Below are 26,289 nucleotides of genomic sequence, written 5' to 3'. Positions count from 1 at the left end.
GCCTGGAGACCGAGGGGGGCCCTGAGGAATGTCTGGGAATTTGGTATGAGGCAGACCCAATACAAGCGGCCTCTCCGGATAACCGTCAGCATCACCGTCAGGAGGTACGAGTGAATGGACAAGTAGCACAAGGCCTAAGAGATTCCGGGACTACTATCACTCTCATTCAAAAACATCTGGTAAAGCCAGAGAACGTGTCCACTCGCACAGTTGCCGTCCGGGTCGCAGGGGGTGCTGTATTTCGCGTACCCACCACCCGGGTGCACTTAGACTGGGGAGCCGGGTCAGGAAAGACCACAGTTGGTATCATGGACAACCTACCTGCCGAGGTGGTGCTGGTCAACGACATTGGCCCTCTGACTTCGGCTTATTTACCTACACCTGCTGCTGCTTGTCCCGTGACTACCCGCGTTGCTGGAATCAACCCGCTTGCTGCTGAGAACCGGGTAAGACTACCTTCCCCGACATGTACTGTAGATCCGGCACAATATCACAGTCTAAAATGGGAATGTGACAAGTTGGCCAGTGAGAAATCAGAGATGCAACGACACTATGTCACGTATTATGAGATGTCCCGTGGCTTGAACATTGAAATGCACAAACAGGCGGAAATTGTCAAAAGATTAAATGGGATTTGCATCCAGGTGGTGCCGTATTTGTCCCAAGAGCATCAGCAACAGGTTTTGGGAGCCATTGAGAGAGCAAAGCAAGTGACTGTTCCAGAACTGAATTCTATTATTCACCGTCACCATCAGCTACCGACCTGGTAAGCCAATGGGAAGGCCGACGGACTGTCCAGGCAAACAGAACTTTTACCCTAACAGCAGACCGGACATCCCCAAGTTGATCCGAAAAGGATCAATCCGGGTCTGCCGGAGTGTTCCACAAAAGGGGGGCAGTGTAACGGATCATGGACTATGCTGCCGGGACAGTTATAATCTTCATGAGGACTACAAGGAACTGCATGGCTTGTCACAATTGGATGTACCACATTGTATTCTGAGCTCAAAGGGTTAATTGGACAAGTCTCTGTCACTGCTGAATGCTAATGTTCCCTTCGCATAGCTAATGAACTCTCTCTTGTGTAGGTAACACCCCCCCTGTGAGGTGTATGCTGATGGGGATTATGTGTGAGTGATAATTGTTTTAAAGGTTAATTGAATTCTATTGTCCGATCAAGTTAAGTTTAGGAGCCAAAACGGCTAGCGACTGATTGGCTCAAGGGAGTGTCATTGTTTCAAAGTGTGTGTATTGAAGGCCCCCTGGGGGGGGGGTGTCATTTGTTTCTGTACAGTTTGTAACCAGATATAAGGAAGAAAAAATGTGGCATTAAAAGTCAGTCCACTTGACCCTGCAAACGTAGCCCGTCTCGTTTCTTGAAAGGGCGTTCGATGGGATATACCGGCGGTACCTGCATATCGCAGCTTGCCAGGGAAAAGGACGTCTCCAACGGCTGAGACCCTCTCACCAGTGGGTAGCCATTACAGGGATGTCCAGCAAGCTCATATAGATATAATGTTCAGGTATCCATGGCTATGCGGGGGTGGGGCCATATTCTGGAATGGGATGTCCAGCAAGCTCATATAGATATAATGTTCAGGTATCCATGGCTATGCGGGGGTGGGGCCATATTCTGGAATGGGATGTCCAGCAAGCTCATATAGATATAATGTTCAGGTATCCATGGCTATGGGGGGGTGGGGCCATATTCTGGAATGGGATGTCCAGCAAGCTCATATAGCTATAATGTTCAGGTATCCATGGCTATGCGGGGGTGGGGCCATATTCTGGAATAGGATGTCCAGCAAGCTCATATAGCTATAATGTTCAGGTATCCATGGCTATGCGGGGGTGGGGCCATATTCTGGAATAGGATGTCCAGCAAGCTCATATAGCTATAATGTTCAGGTATCCATGGCTATGCGGGGGTGGGGCCATATTCTGGAATAGGATGTCCAGCAAGCTCATATAGATATAATGTTCAGGTATCCATGGCTATGCGGGGGTGGGGCCATATTCTGGAATGGGGTGTCCAATAAGCTCATATGTGTGGTGGTCCGGGGGTCTCGCACTCTTCATCATGTAGTGTATATGATAGCAGATGGATAGACAGATGGAATATTAGTCAATTATATGGAAGACCGATAGATATGGAAATTGGTGTTGGAATTGTAGCGTACGGGTTTTTACCTCGGGAACCTCAGCTCTTTGAGAAGAACGTGTATATCATTGTTTCATACTTACAACACCAGAAAATGTATTCATTTCGCCCCAAAAAAAATAGTTTAGCTTAACGGTAAATACCGGTCATACACAGGCCAATTTTATGGCGTTTTTACCGACTTTCAGACACAAAAAGAAGCTGCTGGCGTTCCCTTATCTTCGTCTCTTTGGCCATTTTTCCTAATAAAAGCTGATTGAAATGGCGGTATAAAACCGCGTCAGCCTAACCCATAAAGCTGTGGCGGACCACACAACCCATAAGATTAGATTGCAATGTGTCAGCCACACACACTGCAATCTGGTTGTACAATCACTTTTAGATCTAAGGGCTGACCTCACTGAAGATTATCAGGCCCAGAATGACATGGTTTGTAAATCTAAAGAGCATCGCACAGAGAATGGGGTGGATTCAGAGAGAATTTACGCCGGCGTATCCATAGATACGCCGCGTAAATTCAAATCTGCGCCGGCGTATCTTCTTTCTGCATTCAGAAAGCAAGATACGCCGACATTAGCCTAAGATACGACTGGCATAAATCTCTTACACCGTCGTATCTTAGGGTGCATTCTGACGCTGGCCGCTAGGGGCGCTTCCGTTGTCGGCGTAGAGTATGCAAATTACCTAGATACGCCGATTCACAAACGTACGTACGCCTGGCGCAATTTAGTTACTTTGTTTACGTTAGGCTTTTTCAGCGTAAGGTTGTTCCTGCTATTAGGAGGCGTAGCCAATGTTAAGTATGGACGTCGTTCCCGCTTCGAAATTTGAATTTTTTACGCCATTTGCGTAAGTCGTTCGCGAATAGGGCTGGACGTAATTTACGTTCACGTCGAAACCAATACGTCGTTGCCCCGTACTTGAGAGCAATGCACTCTGGGATATGTACATGGATGTCGCATGCGCCGTTCGTAAAACACGTCAATCACGTCAGGTCATCACACATTAGCATAAAACACGCCCCCCCTTACACATTTGAATTAGGCGGGCTTACGCCGGCCCCATTTACGCTACGCCGCCGCGACTTACGGAGCAAGTGCTTTGTGAATACAGCACTTGCTCCTGTAAGTTACGGCGGCGTAGCGTAAATACGATATGCTGCGCCGCCGTATCATTGCGCGCCCCTACCTGAATCTACCCCATTGTATGGCTAACTTAACCCTTACAGTGATCTAAGCCCCATCCACTGACTCCAGGTGATGGAGGGGATACCAGAGGCCTACATTTCATTTACTGCAAAGCTTTGTATCCTCTCTACAATGCACCAAATAATCCTCTGGGAATGTAGGGATCAGAGGGACAGACAGAGGAGATGACAAGACAAAGAGACAGAATAGTTTTCGGGGAATCCCCCCCCTCTTCCTCCCTCGGGCTCACCCCCCCCCCCTGTCTGCAGAGATGGGGAGGAAGATGTAATAAAGATGTGGGGGCTCCCCCGGGAATTCTGGGATATCACGGCAGGCCATCCCGCAGCAGCACCTGATCACAGCCCTTTAAATGGAGCAGCTGAAGTGGAAAGCCTTCACACATCCCGAGCACTGGAGCAGGAAGGAAGGAGAGGAAAACGCCTCGGAAAGGAGGGATGGAAGCCGTGTGAGGGGATGACGGCTCTATAGAAGGAAAGGAGGCATGGAAGCCGTGTGAGGGGATGACGGCTCTATAGAAGGAAAGGAGGCATGGAAGCCGTGTGAGGGGATGACGGCTCTATAGAAGGAAAGGAGGCATGGAAGCCGTGTGAGGGGATGACGGCTCTATAGAAGGAAAGGAGGCATGGAAGCCGTGTGAGGGGATGACGGCTCTATAGAAGGAAAGGAGGCATGGAAGCCGTGTGAGGGGATGACGGCTCTATAGAAGGAGAGGAGGCATGGAAGCCGTGTGAGGGGATGACGGCTCTATAGAAGGAGAGATCCGTGGAAGGAGGAGGAGCTGCGAGAAAGGAGAAAAGCCAGGAGGGGGAAAGACAGCAAAAAAAAAAAGGGAATGATGCAGAATTGATGGAGAGGCACGAATAGCAACAGACTGACAAGGATACTGAGACAGCAGAAGATACAGCGCAAGGCAAGAGAGACCCCCCCAACCAAGACACCTGGGAGACCACCAGGACACACAGCAAGGTGCAGGACAGCACAGGTACAGAGGAATGTGGGGGGCCTGCTGCTCCTGGGAGCTGTCCAGTGCTGAAACCTGGAGGATCATACAAGCTGCTGTCCAGTGCTGAAACCTGGAAGATCATACAAGCTGCTGTCCAGAACTGAAACCTGGAAGATCATACAGGCTGCTGTCCAGAACTGAAACCTGGAAGATCATACAAGCTGCTGTCCAGAACTGAAACCTGGAAGATCATACAGGCTGCTGTCCAATGCTGAAATCTGAGGGATCATCAAGTTGTTGCCCACTGCTGAAATCTATGAGTTTATCCAGGCTTGCATTCAAAACTGCAATCTGGGGAATCATCCAGCAAACTGCTGTCCAGTGCGGAAATCTGGGGGACCATCCAAGCTGCTATCCTTTCTCGAGATCTGGGGGACCATCCAAACTACTGTCCAGTGCTGAAACCTGGAGGATCATACAAGTTGCTGTCCAGTGCTGAAACCTGGAGGATCATACAAGCTGCTGTCCAGTGCTGAAACCTGGAGGATCATACAAGCTGCTGTCCAGTGCTGAAACCTGGAGGATCATACAGGCTGCTGTCCAGTGCTGAAACCTGGAGGATCATACAAGTTGCTGTCCGGTGCTAACATCTAGAGACTCTTCCAAACTGCTGTCCAGTGTCAGAATCTGGGGGACCATCCAAGCTCCTGTCCCATACCAGAATCTGGGGGACCATCCAAGCTCCTGTCCCATACCAGAATCTGGGGGACCATCCAAGCTCCTGTCCCATACCAGAATCTGGGGGACCATCCAAGCTCCTGTCCCATACTAGAATCTGGGGGACCATCCAAGCTCCTGTCCCATACCAGAATCTGGGGGACCATCCAAGCTCCTGTCCCATACCAGAATCTGGGGGACCATCCAAACTATTGTCCCATACCAGAATCTGGGGGACCATCCAAGCTCCTGTCCAGTGCCTAAATCTAGAGGGTCCTCTGGGCTGCTTTCCAGTGCTGGAATTTTGGGGTCTATCCAACTTACTGTCCTGCGGCAGAATCTGGGGGACCACCCAAGCTCCTGTCCCATACCAGAATCTGGGGGACCACCCAAGCTCCTGCTGGTATCTGGGGAAACATCCAGACTTGTGTCCAGTGCCGACCTCCAGAGACCTGATGGTGCCCAGCAGAGGTTCTCCTTATTCTGAGGGTTGGGACTCTACCCCTTTCCCTCCACTGGTTCCATCTCTCTGACCCAACAGAACATTTGGTGTCCCGTGTCGGGGAGCGTGGAGGAGAACTGCAGTTGATGTCCCTCCTTCAGTATCTTTCTTCATTCTTCTTTTCACTTCCATAACCCTCTCCTCCTCCCTGACCCTGCTCCGACCTTTCACCTCTGGAGGGGAAGAGGAACAATGCCAAGGTCCTTTCTGGTGAAAAAGGTAAAGGACGGCTTCTGCTCGACTGACAGCGAGAGTGCGTATGTCAGGCATCGGTCAGACTTCACTGCGCATATCTCCGACAAAGGTGAGCTCCATCTCCACCCCCTAGACCCTATAAACCCTTAGGGGCCAGTACTGGGCATTGGTGGATGGGTGACCCTCACAGGGCACATGGCTCTTCATGTATGTTACCTAGTAAGGCCAAGACTTGTAGAGGAGAACCCAACCGAACACACCATGACACATACACAGCAAAGGGGTAATCCGAGTTCACACACAGCGATGGGGCGATGGGGCGATGGGGGGGGGCAGATATCTGACACAGCTTTTATCCCATAATTGGGGGTCATCCCCTTGGAGCAGCAGTGACCCTGAGCACCAGTTGTGCTCTCATTAGTTGGTCTCCCCCTAGGCCCGCCAACACTGATTGGTCATTACGGACTGTCGCACATTAGACCGATGTTGGCAAGTAGTCCCCACTGTGTCCCTAAAGTCCCCGCACTGCACATGTGAGGACACAACTCTGCAGTACCCAGCAAACAGCTGACTGCGGCATGTCCCGGGATCCACACGCCATGTGCTGCAAACACACGCAGTGCTCTGCAATCCCTGACACATCCAAAAATCTACAGTCCTCCGCAGTGTTCCACCACCGCACAATGCTCCACCATGGGCCACCTGTACACAAAGTGCTCTGCTATGGGCCACCTGTACACAACGTGCTCTGCTATGGGCCACCTGTACACAAAGTGCTCTGCTATGGGCCACCTGTACACAAAGTGCTCTGCTATGGGCCACCTGTACACAACGTGCTCTGCTATGGGCCACCTGTACACAACGTGCTCTGCTATGGGTCACCTGTACACAACGTGCTCTGCTATGGGCCACCTGTACACAAAGTGCTCTGCTATGGGCCACCTGTACACAAAGTGCTCTGCTATGGGCCACCTGTACACAAAGTGCTCTGCTATGGGCCACCTGTACACAACGTGCTCTGCTATGGGCCACCTGTACAGAGAGTACTTGGCCATGGGGGTACCTATAAAAAAAATGCTCCACCATGGGTCACATATAGAGAGAATGCTCTGTTATAGGTCACCTATACATATAATGCTCTGCTACAGGTCACCTATACATAGAATGCTCTGACATAAGTAACCTATACATAGAATGCTCTGCAATAGGTCACCTATACATAGAATGCTCTGCTATGGGTCACCTATACATATATTGCTCTGCTATGGGTCACCTATACATATAATGCTCTGCCACAGGTCACCTATACATAGAATGCTCTGCTACGGGTCACCTATACATAGGAAGCTCTGACTTAGACTTGGGTCACCTATACATATATTGCTCTGCTATGGGTCACCTATACAGCGTATGTTCTGCTATGCGTCCCCTATATGTAGAATGCTCTCATATGGGTCTCATATACATAGAATGCTCTGCCATGGGTCACCTATATGGAGAATGCTCTGCCATGGGTCATATTTACATGCAATGCTCTGCAGCCTCTGGCATATACACAGAATGCTCTGCAGGCTCTGGCATATACACAAGATGCTCTGCAGGCTCTGACATATACACAGAATGCTCTGCAGCCTCTGACATATACACAGAATGCTCTGCAGCCTCTGGCATATACACAGAATGCTCTGCAGCCTCTGACATATACACAGAATGCTCTGCAGCCTCTGGCATATACACAGAATGCTCTGCAGGCTCTGGCATATACACAGAACGCTCTGCAGGCTCTGGCATATACACAGAATGCTCTGCAGGCTCTGACATATACACAGAATGCTCTGCAGCCTCTGACATATACACAGAATGCTCTGCAGCCTCTGACATATACACAGAATGCTCTACAGGCTCTGACATATACACAGAATGCTCTGCAGCCTCTGACATATACACAGAATGCTCTGCAGCCTCTGACATATAGACAGAATGCTCTGCAGCCTCTGGCATATACACAGAATGCTCTGCAGCCTCTGGCATATACACAAAATGCTCTGCAGGCTCTGACATATACACAGAATGCTCTGCAGCCTCTGACATATACACAGAATGCTCTGCAGCCTCTGACATATACACAGAATGCTCTGCAGCCTCTGACATATACACAGAATGCTCTGCAGCCTCTGACATATACACAGAATGCTCTGCAGCCTCTGACATATACACAGAATGCTCTGCAGCCTCAGACATATACACAGAATGCTCTGCAGGCTCTGACATATACACAGAATGCTCTGCAGCCTCTGGCATATACACAGAATGCTCTGCAGCCTCTGACATATACACAGAATGCTCTGCAGCCTCAGACATATACACAGAATGCTCTGCAGGCTCTGACATATACACAGAATGCTCTGCAGCCTCTGGCATATACACAGAATGCTCTGCAGGCTCTGACATATACACAGAATGCTCTGCAGCCTCTGGCATATACACAGAATGCTCTGCAGGCTCTGACATATACACAGAATGCTCTGCAGCCTCTGGCATATACACAGAATGCTCTGCAGCCTCTGACATATACACAGAATGCTCTGCAGCCTCTGACATATACACAGAATGCTCTGCAGCCTCTGGCATATACACAGAATGCTCTGCAGCCTCTGACATATACACAGAATGCTCTGCAGCCTCAGACATATACACAGAACGCTCTGCAGGCTCTGACATATACACAGAATGCTCTGCAGCCTCAGACATATACACAGAACGCTCTGCAGCCTCTGGCATATACACAGAATGCTCTGCAGCCTCTGACATATACACAGAATGCTCTGCAGCCTCAGACATATACACAGAACGCTCTGCAGCCTCTGACATATACACAGAATGCTCTGCAGCCTCAGACATATACACAGGACGCTCTGCAGCCTCTGACATATACACAGAATGCTCTGCAGCCTCTGACATATACACAGAATGCTCTGCAGCCTCAGACATATACACAGAACGCTCTGCAGGCTCTGACATATACACAGAATGCTCTGCAGCCTCTGGCATATACACAGAATGCTCTGCAGCCTCTGACATATACACAGAATGCTCTGCAGCCTCTGGCATATACACAGGATGCTCTGCAGCCTCTGGCATATACACAGAATGCTCTGCATCCTCTGACATATACACAGAATGCTCTGCAGCCTCTGGCATATACACAGAATGCTCTGCAGCCTCTGACATATACACAGAATGCTCTGCAGCCTCAGACATATACACAGAACGCTCTGCAGGCTCTGACATATACACAGAATGCTCTGCAGCCTCAGACATATACACAGGACGCTCTGCAGCCTCTGACATATACACAGAATGCTCTGCAGCCTCTGACATATACACAGAATGCTCTGCAGCCTCAGACATATACACAGAACGCTCTGCAGGCTCTGACATATACACAGAATGCTCTGCAGCCTCTGGCATATACACAGAATGCTCTGCAGCCTCTGACATATACACAGAATGCTCTGCAGCCTCTGGCATATACACAGAATGCTCTGCAGCCTCAGACATATACACAGAACGCTCTGCAGCCTCTGGCATATACACAGAATGCTCTGCAGCCTCTGGCATATACACAGAATGCTCTGCAGCCTCAGACATATACACAGAACGCTCTGCAGGCTCTGACATATACACAGAATGCTCTGCAGCCTCTGGCATATACACAGAATGCTCTGCAGCCTCTGACATATAGACAGAATGCTCTGCAGCCTCTGGCATATACACAGAATGCTCTGCAGCCTCAGACATATACACAGAACGCTCTGCAGCCTCTGGCATATACACAGAATGCTCTGCAGCCTCTGGCATATACACAGAATGCTCTGCAGCCTCAGACATATACACAGAACGCTCTGCAGCCTCTGGCATATACACAGAATGCGCTGCAGCCTCTGACATATACACAGAATGCTCTGCAGCCTCTGGCATATACACAGAATGCTCTGCAGCCTCTGACATATACACAGAATGCTCTGCAGCCTCTGACATATACACAGAATGCTCTGCAGCCTCTGGCATATACACAGAATGCTCTGCAGCCTCTGGCATATACACAGAATGCTCTGCAGCCTCTGGCATATACACAGAATGCTCTGCAGCCTCTGGCATATACACAGAATGCTCTGCAGCCTCTGGCATATACACAGAATGCTCTGCAGCCTCAGACATATACACAGAACGCTCTGCAGCCTCTGGCATATACACAGAATGCTCTGCAGCCTCTGACATATACACAGAATGCTCTGCAGCCTCTGACATATAGACAGAATGCTCTGCAGCCTCTGACATATACACAGAATGCTCTGCAGCCTCTGACATATACACAGAATGCTCTGCAGCCTCTGACATATACACAGAATGCTCTGCAGCCTCAGACATATACACAGAACGCTCTGCAGGCTCTGACATATACACAGAATGCTCTGCAGCCTCTGACATATACACAGAATGCTCTGCAGCCTCTGGCATATACACAGAATGCTCTGCAGCCTCTGACATATACACAGAATGCTCTGCAGCCTCAGACATATACACAGAACGCTCTGCAGGCTCTGACATATACACAGAATGCTCTGCAGCCTCAGACATATACACAGAACGCTCTGCAGCCTCAGACATATACACAGAATGCTCTGCAGCGGATCTGCGACTATATTTAGAGCTTGGGGAGAACGGCAGCTGGGTGAGGAGAAGGTGGGGGGGGGAGAATATTATCTGCATCCATTCAAGGGCACCGGGAGTGAGTGTGTATGGGGGGGGGGGGGGGCCGGATCCTTCCCCCAATTATAATGGGAATAATGACATCGAATGACTTCCCGACCAATGTCCCCGTCCCCCCTGTCCCTGTGCATGGACATGGGGGGTCCCACCATTCTGCGTCTGACCTTGAGATATTCCGGAGGGAGGGAGGCGGAGGAGGGGAGAGGGGGCTCAGAACTGCTGGAATTTCATTGTTTTGGAGTGAATAAAAAAAAGAGCCAGGCGAGATGCTATTTTGGGAAATTCGCTGATTGCGCAGCTTTGGGCATTGCAGAACAAAATTTAACCTGTTTTTGTCCGGCGGGATGCCGAGATCACATCACGACTCAGATCCCGGCCCTGAGCCGCCCCTCCACCACCCCCCCCGGGGGTAAATAGAAAGGGGGAGAGGTATTTTCTTTTTTGGCTTTTATGAAGAAGGAACAAAGATGGAGGCCAAGGCAAGCAACAGGGCTTAACTCAACTCCATAGCCGGCAGCTGCCCCCCCCCCCGTGCCAAGGTCACCCCTTCCCCGGCTGTTGCCTGTGTGTGCCCTCTGCTATGCGGAGGAATCCTCTACTCATCACATCTGGGGGGTGCATACAGAAGTGGGTCATGAAACTTGTGGTGGGATGAAGGACACCAGTGAGAAGAACGGTAGGGTACACGGCGGAGAGAATCTGCTGAGGTGAGGGAAATCGAGAAGAAGCGGAGAGACTGAGGAAACAAGGGGGGGGGAGTCAACATCTGCTGAGAGAGGGCACAAGGGGGCAGTACTGAGTGCGTTACATAAAGGTGCGTAACACTGGCCAAAAATGTATGGATACCGTACAGAATGTTCAGCCAAATAGAATTCTGTCACATGGAGCCCCCTCCATGTCTATCCTCCCACAGGATGTCACATTACGGAGAAGACCGCCATACATTGGCCCATACCGTCCATGTGGGTGGCTCTCCATTACTGCAATGCAGCCAGAACTATTTTCAGCTCATCCACAGTTCTTTTTTTTGCCCACTTGTCCATAGTTGGGGTTGCCATGTCTACACAGCAGGGTCTGTACAATTCATCATCTAGGCAGGAAGGACGTCATTAAGGTCATTGAGCACACAGGGACATCACAAGACTGTGACAATGATAGGATGAGTCCCAAAACTGTCCCCAGAGAGGAGCACAATGCAGGATCTGGGTCTAGGTTATACTGCGCACCTCGGATTGGTAGGGTACGGGAGAAACAACTCAAAGGAGTTCATGTATACGGCTTCAAAGATGGCCACCAACCAGGAATATTTACTGAGGTGACCACCAACCATCTGAGATGGCCACCAACCATCTGAGATGGCCACCAACCATCTGAGATGACTGACCACCAACCATCTGAGATGACTGACCACCAACCATCTGAGATGACTGGCCACCAACCATCTGAGATGACTGACCACCAACCATCTGAGATGGCCACCAACCATCTGAGATGACTGACCACCAACCATCTGAGATGACTGACCACCAACCATCTGAGATGGCCACCAACCATCTGAGATGACTGACCACCAACCATCTGAGATGGCCACCAACCATCTGAGATGGCCACCAACCATCTGAGATGACCACCAACCATCTGAGATGGCCACCAACCATCTGAGATGACCACCAACCATCTGAGATGGCCACCAACCATCTGAGATGACCGACCACCAACCATCTGAGATGGCTGACCACCAACCATCTGAGATGGCCACCAACCATCTGAGATGACTGACCACCAACCATCTGAGATGACCACCAACCATCTGAGATGGCCACCAACCATCTGAGATGGCCACCAACCATCTGAGATGACTGACCACCAACCATCTGAGATGGCCACCAACCATCTGAGATGGCCACCAACCATCTGAGATGACCACCAACCATCTGAGATGGCCACCAACCATCTGAGATGACCACCAACCATCTGAGATGGCCACCAACCATCTGAGATGACCGACCACCAACCATCTGAGATGGCTGACCACCAACCATCTGAGATGGCCACCAACCATCTGAGATGACTGACCACCAACCATCTGAGATGGCCACCAACCATCTGAGATGACTGACCACCAACCATCTGAGATGACCACCAACCATCTGAGATGGCCACAAACCATCTGAAATGACCACCAACCATCTGAGATGACCGACCACCAACCATCTGAGATGGCCACCAACCATCTGAGATGGCCACCAACCATCTGAGATGACCACCAACCATCTGAGATGGCCACCAACCATCTGAGATGAACGACCACCAACCATCTGAGATGGCCACCAACCATCTGAGATGACCGACCACCAACCATCTGAGATGGCCACCAACCATCTGAGATTGCCACAAACCATCGGAGATGGCCACAAACCATCTGAGATGGCCAGGAATATTTACTGGGATGACCAGAACAGGTCTTTAAACTATTACGTTGGAACTGTGTACCTCTAGAAGTCACTTTATTTGAATAAATAAAAAATACCCAGGGAAAGTATAAGAGCCCCCATAGAAACATTCCCCACCAGAGAGACACAGGTCCACTTTTATAGTTTATAGCAGGCATTCTCAAGCAGGGTTCCATGGAATTATAGGGCTCCTCCAGCTGTTGCAGAACTACAAGACCGATCATTCCTTTGCCTATGGGAGTCATGCTTGTAACTGTCAAGCCTCGTACACACGGCCGAGAATCTCGTCAGGAAAAAACCCGTCGGTTTTCCTAACGAGATTCCAGGCAAGCTTTGTTGCTCGCCGTCTGTACAGACACACCGTTCAAAAGAACTGCCGTTATTTTGAATGGCAAGAACGCGGTGACGTCATCGACTACGACGAGCATGCGCTCATCACATTCGATGCCATCGCCGCCATCTTGCTTCACCCTACCTATGCCTTTGGAAGCTACCGCGCATGCGTCAAAGTCATTTCGAGCATGCGCAAGTTTCCACGGCAACATGTAAGTATACAGACGCTCGGGTTTCTCATCAGGAAACAGGCCGACAAGAATCCTGATGAGAAATGAGAAAGCAGGATCTCAATTGTTCTCGTCGAGATTCCCTGCAGTTTTCCCGACGAGAAACCATACACACACACTGTTTTCTCGGCTGAAAGCTCTCCCAGCAGCCTTCTTGTCGAGAAAACCATGCATGTGTACGAGGCTTCAGTTTTGAACTGCCTCTTTGGACATGTAGTTCCACAATAGCAGGAGGGCCACCGTTGCCCACCCCAGCTTCAGAGGTTTCTTGGGGTTTATTGAGCTGTGGCTGCCTGGCCTTTCCATCGATGGTGCTGGCATAGCTCTAAGGCTACCGCCACGGCAGAGTGATATGCATGATGCCAATGATCTTTTCAGATATCTGTAAGGGTGGCATTCTGACCACCACTGTAAGGGGGGCATTCTTCTCGATGGTCAGCACTGTAATGGGGCATGCTTCTGATTGGCCACCACTATAAGGGGTGTATTTTTCTTAATGGCCACCACTGTAAAGGGTGCTTTCTTCTCAATGGTCAGGACTGTAAAGGGTGCTTTCTTCTCAATGGCCACCACTGTGATGGGGTGCATTCTTCTCAATGGCCACCACTCTAAGGGGGGCATTCTTCTCAATGGTCACTACTGTTAGAAGGGGCATTCTTCTCTATAGCCACCACTATAAGAGGGCATTCTTCTCAATTGTCTATACAGGATGCTGAGAATGTGTCCTGGATGGCAGGTGTACTCCCCTAGTATTTGAGTTGTGGTCCGTTTTTGGGACAGTTTTGAAGACATGTGTCAGGTCACCTGTGGCCAGATGACCAGTGCACCCTGTTGGAGTCAGGGATGCACCACAAGGCAGTGAACCCTATAGCAGACTGCTGCGGATGGACGACAGAGTGGATATGGAGGAGAGTTTCGCTGGGGCACAAACAGGGATCCTACAGGCAACTTGAGCCCAAGATTTCCCAGGGCACTGAGTCTAAGACCCAGCTGGTATTCACCAGAGCCTCTAGTGGTGAGGATGGCCTTCGCTGCAGCTGGATCCAGGTCACGGCCCCCGGAGTCCCCTAGGTGACGCTTCGTAGGGAGAGAGGGGAAACAGCACACAGGACACAAGATAGTGGAGGGTAAGCCGAGGTCGGGGCAACAAGCAGACGAGGATAACCAAGGGATAGGCCAAGGGTCAGGGTCACAGGCAAACAGGAGTAGTCGGAGACAAGCCAAAGTCGGTACACAGAGATAATGTAGCACACGGCAAGCAGGGACTCAAACACACAATGCTTAACAAACAACGTTGATCAGCAATGCAGACCTGCAGTGCACTGGTTAATATAGAGTTCATGGGGTGGAGCCATACAGGGTGTGTGGTTTGTTGATACCAGGACTATGAACTGTTTGCTTGACTTTTTCTGAAGAAATCTATTTGTGTTCGCCTGTTTTGAGAGACCAATAAAGACTGTTTATGTTTAAAAGTAGCTTGCTGGTGATCTCAGTCCATCCATTTGACAGGCTACCACTGTAAGGAGGCATTCTTCTCAATGACCACCAATGTAAGGGAGCGTTCTTCTCAATGACCACCAATGTAAGGGAGCGTTCTTCTCAATGACCACCAATGTAAGAGGGGCATTCTTTTCAATGGCCCCCAATGTAAGGGAGCATTCTTCTCAATGACCACCAATGTGCCGCTGATGATTTTCAGCCTGATTTGTGGGCAGCACAGGGGCTTAACCGGCGGCTCTGCTTTGGGCCCCCAACAGTGACAGGGCCCTGGGCAGCTACCCCTGTTCGCCCTATGGTAAAGACGGCCCTGTTGGTGATCACTGAGAAGAATGTCCCTTACATTGGTGATCAGTGGGAAGAATGTCCCTTACATTGGTGATCAGTGGGAAGAATGTCCCTTACATTGGTGATCAGTGGGAAGAATGTCCCTTACATTGGTGATCAGTGAGAAGAATGTTCCTTACATTGGTGATCAGTGAGAAGAATGTCCCTTACATTGGTGGTCAGTGGGAAGAATGTCCCTTACATTGGTGATCAGTGAGAAGAATGTCCCTTACATTGGTGATCAGTGAGAAGAATGTCCCTTACATTGGTGATCAGTGAGAAGAATGTTCCTTACATTGGTGATCAGTGGGAAGAATGTCCCTTACATTGGTGATCAGTGAGAAGAATGCACCTTACATTGGTGATCAGTGAGAAGAATGTCCCTTACATTGGTGATCAGTGAGAAGAATGTCCCTTACATTGGTGATCAGTGAGAAGAATGTCCCTTACATTGGCGATCAGTGAGAAGAATGTTCCTTACATTGGTGATCAGTGAGAAGAATGTCCCTTACATTGGTGATCAGTGGGGAAGAATGTCCCTTACATTGGTGATCAGTGGGAAGAATGTCCCTTACATTGGTGATCAGTGGGAAGAATGTCCCTTACATTGGTGATCAGTGGGAAGAATGTCCCTTACATTGGTGATCAGTGAGAAGAATGTCCCTTACATTGGTGATCAGTGAGAAGAATGTCCCTTACATTGGTGATCAGTGGGAAGAATGTTCCTTACATTGGTGATCAGTGAGAAGAATGTTCCTTACATTGGTGATCAGTGGGGAAGAATGTCCCTTACATTGGTGATCAGTGGGAAGAATGTCTCTTACATTGGTGATCAGTGAGAAGAATGTCCCTTACATTGGTGATCAGTGAGAAGAATGTCCCTTACATTGGTGATCAGTGGGAAGAATGTTCCTTACATTGGTGATCAGTGAGAAGAATGTCCCTTACATTGGTGATCAGTGAGAAGAATGTCCCTTACATTGGTGATCAGTGAGAAGAATGTCCCTTACATTGGTGATCAGTGAGAAGAATGTCCCTTACATTGGTGATCAGTGAGAAGAATGTCCCTTACATTGGTGATCAGTGAGAAGAATGTCCCTTACATTGGTGATCAGTGAGAAGAATGTCCCTTACATTGGTGATCAGTGAGAAGAATGTCCCTTACATTGGTGATCAGTGGGAAGAATGTTCCTTACATTGGTGATCAGTGAGAAGAATGTTCCTTACATTGGTGATCAGTGGGAAGAATGTCCCTTACATTGGTGATCAGTGGGAAGAATGTCCCTTACATTGGTGATCAGTGGGAAGAATGTCTCTTACATTGGTGATCAGTGAGAAGAATGTCCCTTACATTGGTGATCAGTGAGAAGAATGTCCCTTACATTGGTGATCAGTGAGAAGAATGTCCCTTACATTGGTGATCAGTGAGAAGAATGTTCCTTACATTGGTGATCAGTGAGAAGAATGTTCCTTACATTGGTGATCAGTGAGAAGAATGTTCCTTACATTGGTGATCAGTGAGAAGAATGTTCCTTACATTGGTGATCAGTGGGAAGAATGTCCCTTACATTGGTGATCAGTGAGAAGAATGTCCCTTACATTGGTGATCAGTGAGAAGAATGTCCCTTACATTGGTGATCAGTGAGAAGAATGTCCCTTACATTGGTGATCAGTGAGAAGAATGTCCCTTACATTGGCGATCAGTGAGAAGAATGTTCCTTACATTGGTGATCAGTGAGAAGAATGTCCCTTACATTGGTGATCAGTGGGGAAGAATGTCCCTTACATTGGTGATCAGTGGGAAGAATGTCCCTTACATTGGTGATCAGTGGGAAGAATGTCCCTTACATTGGTGATCAGTGGGAAGAATGTCCCTTACATTGGTGATCAGTGAGAAGAATGTCCCTTACATTGGTGATCAGTGAGAAGAATGTCCCTTACATTGGTGATCAGTGAGAAGAATGTCCCTTACATTGGTGATCAGTGAGAAGAATGTCCCTTACATTGGTGATCAGTGAGAAGAATGTCCCTTACATTGGTGATCAGTGAGAAGAATGTCCCTTACATTGGTGATCAGTGAGAAGAATGTCCCTTACATTGGTGATCAGTGGGAAGAATGTTCCTTACATTGGTGATCAGTGGGAAGAATGTCCCTTACATTGGTGATCAGTGAGAAGAATGTTCCTTACATTGGTGATCAGTGAGAAGAATGTTCCTTACATTGGTGATCAGTGAGAAGAATGTCCCTTACATTGGTGATCAGTGAGAAGAATGTTCCTTACATTGGTGATCAGTGAGAAGAATGTCTCTTACATTGGTGATCAGTGAGAAGAATGTCCCTTACATTGGTGATCAGTGAGAAGAATGTCCCTTACATTGGTGATCAGTGAGAAGAATGTCCCTTACATTGGTGATCAGTGGGAAGAATGTCCCTTACATTGGTGATCAGTGAGAAGAATGTTCCTTACATTGGTGATCAGTGAGAAGAATGTCCCTTACATTGGTGATCAGTGGGAAGAATGTCCCTTACATTGGTGATCAGTGGGAAGAATGTTCCTTACATTGGTGATCAGTGAGAAGAATGTTCCTTACATTGGTGATCAGTGGGAAGAATGTCCCTTACATTGGTGATCAGTGGGAAGAATGTCCCTTACATTGGTGATCAGTGAGAAGAATGTCCCTTACATTGGTGATCAGTGAGAAGAATGCCCCTTACATTGGTGATCAGTGGGAAGAATGTCCCTTACATTGGTGATCAGTGGGAAGAATGTCCCTTACATTGGTGATCAGTGAGAAGAATGTCCCTTACATTGGTGATCAGTGAGAAGAATGTCCCTTACATTGGTGATCAGTGAGAAGAATGTTCCTTACATTGGTGATCAGTGAGAAGAATGTCCCTTACATTGGTGATCAGTGGGAAGAATGTTCCTTACATTGGTGATCAGTGGGAAGAATGCTCCTTACATTGGTGATCAGTGGGAAGAATGTCCCTTACATTGGTGATCAGTGAGAAGAATGTCCCTTACATTGGTGATCAGTAGGAAGAATGTTCCTTACATTGGTGATCAGTGGGAAGAATGTCCCTTACATTGGTGATCAGTGAGAAGAATGTCCCTTACATTGGTGATCAGTGAGAAGAATGTCCCTTACATTGATGATCAGTGGGAAGAATGTCCCTTATATTGGTGATCAGTGGGAAGAATGTCCCTTACATTGGTGATCAGTGGGAAGAATGTCCCTTACATTGGTGATCAGTGAGAAGAATGTTCCTTACATTGGTGATCAGTGAGAAGAATGTCCCTTACATTGGTGATCAGTGGGAAGAATGTCCCTTACATTGGTGATCAGTGGGAAGAATGTCCCTTACATTGGTGATCAGTGAGAAGAATGTCCCTTACATTGGTGATCAGTGAGAAGAATGTCCCTTACATTGGTGATCAGTGAGAAGAATGTCCCTTACATTGGTGATCAGTGGGAAGAATGTTCCTTACATTGGTGATCAGTGAGAAGAATGTCCCTTACATTGGTGATCAGTGAGAAGAATGTCACTTACATTGGTGATCAGTGAGAAGAATGTCCCTTACATTGGTGATCAGTGGGAAGAATGTTCCTTACATTGGTGATCAGTGAGAAGAATGTCCCTTACATTGGTGATCAGGGAGAAGAATGTCCCTTACATTGGTGATCAGTGGGAAGAATGTCCCTTACATTGGTGATCAGTGGGAAGAATGTCCCTTACATTGGTGATCAGTGAGAAGAATGTCCCTTACATTGGTGATCAGTGGGAAGAATGTCCCTTACATTGGTGATCAGTGAGAAGAATGTCCCTTACATTGGTGATCAGTGGGAAGAATGTCCCTTACATTGGTGATCAGTGGGAAGAATGTTCCTTACTTTGGTGATCAGTGGGAAGAATGTCCCTTACATTGGTGATCAGTGGGAAGAATGTCCCTTACATTGGTGATCAGTGGGAAGAATGTCCCTTACATTGGTGATCAGTGGGAAGAATGTCCCTTACATTGGTGATCAGTGAGAAGAATGTCCCTTACATTGGTGATCAGTGGGAAGAATGTCCCTTACATTGGTGATCAGTGGGAAGAATGTTCCTTACATTGGTGATCAGTGGGAAGAATGTCCCTTACATTGGTGATCAGTGAGAAGAATGTCCCTTACATTGGTGATCAGTGGGAAGAATGTCCCTTACATTGGTGATCAGTGAGAATAATGTTCCTTACATTGGTGATCAGTGAGAAGAATGTTCCTTACATTGGTGATCAGTGGGAAGAATGTCCCTTACATTGGTGATCAGTGGGAAGAATGTTCCTTACATTGGTGATCAGTGGGAAGAATGTCCCTTACATTGGTGATCAGTGGGAAGAATGTTCCTTACATTGGTGATCAGTGAGAAGAATGTTCCTTACATTGGTGATCAGTGGGAAGAATGTCCCTTACATTGGTGATCAGTGGGAAGAATGTCCCTTACATTGGTGATCAGTGAGAAGAATGTCCCTTACATTGGTGATCAGTGGGAAGAATGTCCCTTACACTGGTGATCAGTGAGAAGAATGTTCCTTACATTGGTGATCAGTGGGAAGAATGTTCCTTACATTGGTGATCAGTGAGAAGAATGTTCCTTACATTGGTGATCAGTGGGAAGAATGTCCCTTACATTGGTGATCAGTGGGAAGAATGTTCCTTACATTGGTGATCAGTGGGAAGAATGTCCCTTACATTGGTGATCAGTGGGAAGAATGTTCCTTACATTGGTGATCAGTGAGAAGAATGTTCCTTACATTGGTGATCAGTGGGAAGAATGTCCCTTACATTGGTGATCAGTGAGAAGAATGTCCCTTACATTGGTGATCAGTGGGAAGAATGTCCCTTACATTGGTGATCAGTGGGAAGAATGCTCCTTACATTGGTGATCAGTGAGTAGGTGGAGGTGCTTGTGTCCAGTAGGGGTGGTGGGGGGGTTGAATGATCTAACAATGATGTCCTGTAGGGATGGTGGGGGAGGGGAGAAGGATCTACAATGGTGTCCTTTAGGGATGGTGGGGGAGGGGAGAAGGATCTATAATGATGTCCTGTAGGGATGGTGGGGGAGGGGAAAAGGATCTATAATGGTGTCCTGTAGGGATGGTGGGGGAGGGGAGAAGGATCTATATAATGATGTCCTGTAGGGATGGTGGGGGAGGGGAGAAGGATCTATATAATGATGTCCTGTAGGGATGGTGGGGGAGGGGAGAAGGATCTATATAATGATGTCCTGTAGGGATGGTGGGGGAGGGGAGAAGGATCTATATAATGATGTCCTGTAGGGATGGTGGGGGAAGGGCAGAGGATCTATAATGATGTCCTGTAGGGATGGTGGGGGAGGGGAGAAGGATCTATATAATGGTGTCCTGTAGGGATGGTGGGGGAGGGGAGAAGGATCTATATAACGATGTCCTGTAGGGATGGTGGGGGAGGGGAGAAGGATCTATATAATGATGTCCTGTAGGGACTGTGGGGGAGGGGAGAAGGATCTATATAACGGTGTCCTGTAGGGATGGTGGGGGAGGGGCAAAGGATCTATAATGATGTCCAGTAATACTTGTTTTGCTAGAATGACCCTCATGTAATTTTCTCTTCCAGGTTACATCACTGAATATATTACCCCCTCCGTATATGACGGGGACAGCGATGGGGCTATTAAAGTCCCCTCTCCAGACACCCTTTATACAGCAGTGCACAGTGAATATGGAGCTCCTGACTCAGAAGCACCGGACAGCCCGCGCTCGGAGATCACCGAGGGGTACATCAATGGAGACACAGCGGTCAGCGAGGGTTACTCAGTGGATGCCTTCTTCATCACCGATGGGCGGTCACGTCGCAAGGTTTTGGCTGCGGGGCGTTCCATCCAGAGGCACAGCTGTAGCGAGTGCGGGAAGAGTTACGCCACGTCTTCCAATTTAAGCAGGCACAAGCAGACTCACCGCAGTCTGGATAGTAAGCTCGCCAAGAAGTGCCCCACCTGCGGCAAAGTATACGTGTCCATGCCGGCCATGGCCATGCATCTACTCACCCATGACCTCAAGCACAAGTGTGACACGTGCGGCAAAGCCTTCAGCCGACCGTGGCTTCTCCAGGGCCATATGAGATCCCACACCGGGGAGAAGCCCTTTGGTTGCGCCCATTGTGGAAAAGCCTTCGCCGACCGCTCCAACCTCCGCGCGCACATGCAGACACACTCCGCCTTCAAACACTACAAGTGCAAACGATGCAGCAAGACCTTCGCACTCAAGTCATATCTCAACAAACACTACGAGTCGGCCTGCTACAAGGGGGTAGCGCCTCCGCTCAGCCCAATGGAAGACTGAGGGTGGTACCGTCATCGTCACCATTCCACACTCATCGATACGGCATCTTCTGGTCGCTCGCTTGTCCTGGCATCCTTTCAGTGGCCATGTGCCAGGTCTGATGCTGCCCACTTCCGCCCCTTCTTCGCGTGGATTGGATGAAGGTCTTTCCTCTTATTCCACGAGTTGGTTTTCTTCCAATGTTCTTCCAAGGCTGGTGGAAACTTCTCACATGGAGAAATCGCAAGCAATTGTTTTACAAAGTCATGCACAGGACCCTTATTAATATTTGCTTATCATTTATCCAATCATTTTTAATTATAAACGATCAGTCATGGAAGCTAGGAAAGGGGCAGGGCAAAGTATGACTCGTGTTTTTAGGGTGTGGGGGAGGGGGGGACAGGCGGTTCAGAGGCCTTCATTAGGTGGTCTGGTGTTTTTAGGGTGTGGGGGGGGGGGGGGGACAGGCGGTTCAGAGGCCTTCATTAGGTGGTCTGGTGTTTTTAGGGTGTGGGGGAGGGGGGGCAGGCGGTTCAGAGGCCTTCATTAGGTGGTCTGGAAGATCCCCGTTTTGTAGGGTTGAACAGACCTGCGTTCTCAGCATTTACTTCCATTGCTAGGTTTTATTTTCCCATGTGGGATATCAGAATTAAGACAAAGCTTTCATCCCAACTCACGTAGATATGCTACCCGCAGCAATAAGACAAATGGGTAGTACGAGATACGGAGGAATAAAATGGAGGTTGGGTTGAAGGATTCTAAGGAGCAATAAGGATCTCACTCCAGGAGTTGTAGATCGGGGGTGGAGCTGAGGGTTTTTTATAGTTGAGTCACATGACTACCGCTGGCCCGTGGGCCCAGTTGTGTCTTGTACATATTATATACAATTCTATTTATTTTTAACGCACACACTGGACACCTCCTCGTTTTTAGTCATTGAGGAGCTTGTCTAGAGCAGCATTATGTTGACCCATTAAGTGATTGTACCAATGAGGAGTCTGAACAATCGTTTTTTAGCGGGAACCTTATGCTGTTGGCACTATACAAGTCTGGTTCATCTTTCTCCATGACATATTGTCACTCATAACTGTATAGATCAGAAAGGAGGAGACACAGTCATATCCATCCTCACATAGAACACTCACACAGTTATTGGTGGAGGTCCATCTCTAGAGATGTTGTTGGAGGACAGCTCAAAGTTCATGTAAACCAGTTTATGATAGAGGCCATATATATGTGGAGATCCAGTTGCCAATCTTTTACATGACATCCAGGTTTACTGATTACTTTGCTGGAGCCCCCTATTTCCATAGCTGTCCATCTAGGTTGGAGCCCCCCTATTTCTATAGCCATCCATCTGGGTTGGAGCCCCCTATTTCCATAGTTGTCTATCTAGGTTGGAGCTCCCAATTTCCATAGCTGTCCATCTAGGTTGGAGCCCCCCTATTTCTATAGCTATCCATCTGGGTTGGAGCCCCCTATTTCCATAGTTGTTCATCTAGGTTGGAACACCCTATTTCTAGAGTTATGCATCTAGGTTAGAGCCCCCTATTTCCATAGTTGTCCATCTGGGATGGAGCCCCCTATTTCCATAGTTGTCCATCTAGGTTTGAGCCCCCTATTTCAATAGTTGTCCATCTGGGTTGGAGCCCCCCTATAGTTGTGCATCTAGGTTGGAACCCCCTATTTCTAGAGTTGTGCATCTAGGTTGGAGCCCCCTATCTCAATAGCTGTCCATCTAGGTTGGAGGCCCGTTATTTCCATAGCTGTCCATTCTAGGTTGGAGCTTCATATTTCAATAGTTGTCAATCTAGGTTGGAGCCCCCCATTTCCATAGCTTTCCATCTAGGTTGGAGGCCAGCTATTTCCATAGCTGTCCATCTAGGTTGGAGCCCCCCATTTCCATAGCTGTCCATCTAGGTTGGAGCCCCCTATTTCCATAGCTTTCCACCTAGGTTGGAGCCCCCTATTTCCATAGCTGTCCATCTAGGTTGGAGCCCCCCATTTCCATAGCTGTCCATCTAGGTTGGAGCCCCCTATTTCCATAGCTTTCCACCTAGGTTGGAGCCCCCTATTTTCATAGCTTTCCATCTAGGTTGGAGCCCCCTATTTCCATAGCTTTCCACCTAGGTTGGAGCCCCCCTATTTCCATAGTTTTCCACCTAGGTTGGAGCCCCCTATTTCCATAGCTTTCCACCTAGGTTGGAGCCCCCTATTTCCATAGCTTTCTACCTAGGTTGGAGCCCCCTATTTCCATAGCTTTCCACCTAGGTTGGAGCCCCCTATTTCCATAGCTTTCCACCTAGGTTGGAGCCCCCTATTTTCATAGCTGTCCATCCAGGTATACCAAGTCCTTGGTGGAGATCCACATTATACCAGGCAGAGCTTTAGGTTCTGTATCCCAAATCTTTGCTGATGTTCTCAGTCATGTTGATGGAGGCTCACATTTCTCAAATAACCATTAGAAAAACATAAGTCACATCACAGTTTGGGGTGTCTTCTTACTATAGGCCCCTGTCTATGTACTGTATTCCATTCCATTCTTGGATATCTGTGTTTTCCACCCTGGGGGTGCGTTCACTGAAGTCTATTGGTGAAAACACAATACCTCCATTTAGAGTTAGAAACACATAGAGATATGAACACAAGTTTGACTCTCTAGGGCAGCCTTTCTCAACCCCCCCCCCCCCCCCCCCCCCCAGAGGAACTCCTATTTTCAGGTATTGAGGAACCCTTACTAAAATCAATTCATTGGGAGCCAATGGGGAAAATGCCCATTGGGGTCCCTTGCAGACAGCGTAAAAGGTCATTTGTGTCATGCTGCTGGCTTTGCCAAATGATGTTGGCCCAGGAACTTTGCAGGCACCATCATAATGGTGGGACAATCAACCACAGCTCGAGGAACCTCCGGCAACCTATGGAGGAACCTTGGGGTTCCACGGAACCTTGGTTGAGAATGGCTGCTCTATGGGTTGTCCCGAAAGCCAAGTGTAGGACATTCCTTTCCGACCAGTACTCATGATGAGTCTGTGAGGGTTACCGAAGAATTACAACTAAACCCAAGACATTTCTTTTTCATATATTGGCACTTACCAGTACTTAGACGTGGTGGCTGTATTCATTTTCCTTTTTCCAGACCAAGAACCAAGGACAAAAAATACTGGTTGATCCTGCCAGAAATGATGCATCCTTGTTATTTTCATGTGAGCTCAATTTAAAGCACAATCAATGTTCTTTCCCGTCTACAAAATACACATTTCTACACACACACCATGTTAGACAATTTGGACTTCTGCCTGGGTGACCACCATGGTTTCCTCCATAGAATTGATTTTTGTCATCCTAGGACAGGAAGTGTGTGACTGGCAGGATCACCAGGGCTGTCTTAAGGCATGGGCACCCCTGGGCACTACCCAGGTGCATGTTGGCCCCATGATAATCTTACAGTATATCATACTTGCCAACTGTCCTGGATTTGCTGGGCTAATCATGATTTTTTACTAAGCTGTCCCAGGATGGCCATGTCCCGGAATCTGGGTTGCAGGGACAGCAGCAGACCGTCACGGGGAGAAATCTACAATTAGAATGACATTTCTACCCCTTCTACCTGCGACATTTTGCTTATCTTCCAGGGGTTAAGGAAGAATCCCAGAGGCAGAGCATCTTACTATTGCTGCTGCTTTTTATTCTAATGGGGCAGGCTGGTCAGGGGCCATGATACTATTAAGACTGCCCTGAGGATCACCAGGGAAAATAAAAGAAAAAAGCCTTAAGCCCTGTACACACGACCGGGATTCCCGGCGGTAAAAAGTCTGCCGGGAAGTCCGGGGGGAAAACCGAGAACCTGCTCAGTAACTTTCCCCCTGTACACACCAGAGGTTTTCCCGTCTGGAAAACTGCCATGAGAGCTTTGGCCGGGAATCCCGGCCGTGTGTATGCTCCACCGCAGTATTTTCCATAGGGAAACTGCCGGGAAAAAAAGTCCGGTGGGAATCGCGGCAGGAAAAAAGAGAACATGTTCTCATTTTTCCTGCCGCGATTCACGGCGGTTTTCATGTAGGGAAAACTGCCATGGAGCATACACACGGCCAGGGTCTTGTCACATTCGTCTCCCCATCACAGATTGCTCCGGAAGTGACGTTCTGTCGCCTCCATCTTGCTACACCCCACAGCATTGCACAGTAATGATAGAGTGAGACGGGGGCAAGCGGACATCTTGTTACACCCACCGGAGTTTTACATTTCACACTTATTTTCAACACAAAACGGAGCTTATTTTCTTAAATACAGTGGGCTAGATTTAGTAACACTTACGACGGGCGTATCAGTAGATACGCTGTCGTAAGTCCGAATCCGCGCCGTTGCAACTTTAAGCGTATGCTCAAATTGAGATACGCTTAAATGTTGCTAAGACACGACCGGTGTAAGTCTCCTACGCCGTCGTATCTTAGGGTGCATATTTACGCTGGCCGCTAAGTGGCGCTTCTGTTGATTTCAGCGTAGAATATGCAAATGAGCTAGATACGCCGATTCAGAAACGTACGTGCGCCCGGCGGATTTTTTTACGTCGTTTGCGTAAGGCTTTTTCCGGCGTAAAGTTATGAACGACGTA

At 48.4% G+C, this 26,289-nt stretch overlaps 1 protein-coding gene across 1 annotated transcript; it reads left to right on the top strand.

Annotated features, from left to right (window-relative positions):
* The first annotated feature begins 3,682 nt into the window (after positions 1-3,682).
* Positions 3,683-22,045, top strand: SCRT1 (scratch family transcriptional repressor 1). The gene is made up of 2 exons (XM_040334340.1): positions 3,683-5,835; positions 20,974-22,045. Exons 1-2 carry the CDS (start codon positions 5,724-5,726, stop codon positions 21,696-21,698), a joined length of 837 nt encoding a protein of 278 aa, XP_040190274.1. The 5' UTR covers positions 3,683-5,723; the 3' UTR covers positions 21,699-22,045.
* The last annotated feature ends 4,244 nt before the right edge of the window (positions 22,046-26,289 follow it).

This window comes from Rana temporaria (genome assembly GCF_905171775.1).
Source record: "Rana temporaria chromosome 5 unlocalized genomic scaffold, aRanTem1.1 chr5x, whole genome shotgun sequence".
Taxonomy (NCBI): Eukaryota; Metazoa; Chordata; class Amphibia; order Anura; family Ranidae; genus Rana; species Rana temporaria.
Note: the sequence above shows the minus strand (reverse complement) of the source record. Positions and strands in the feature narration are given on the sequence as shown.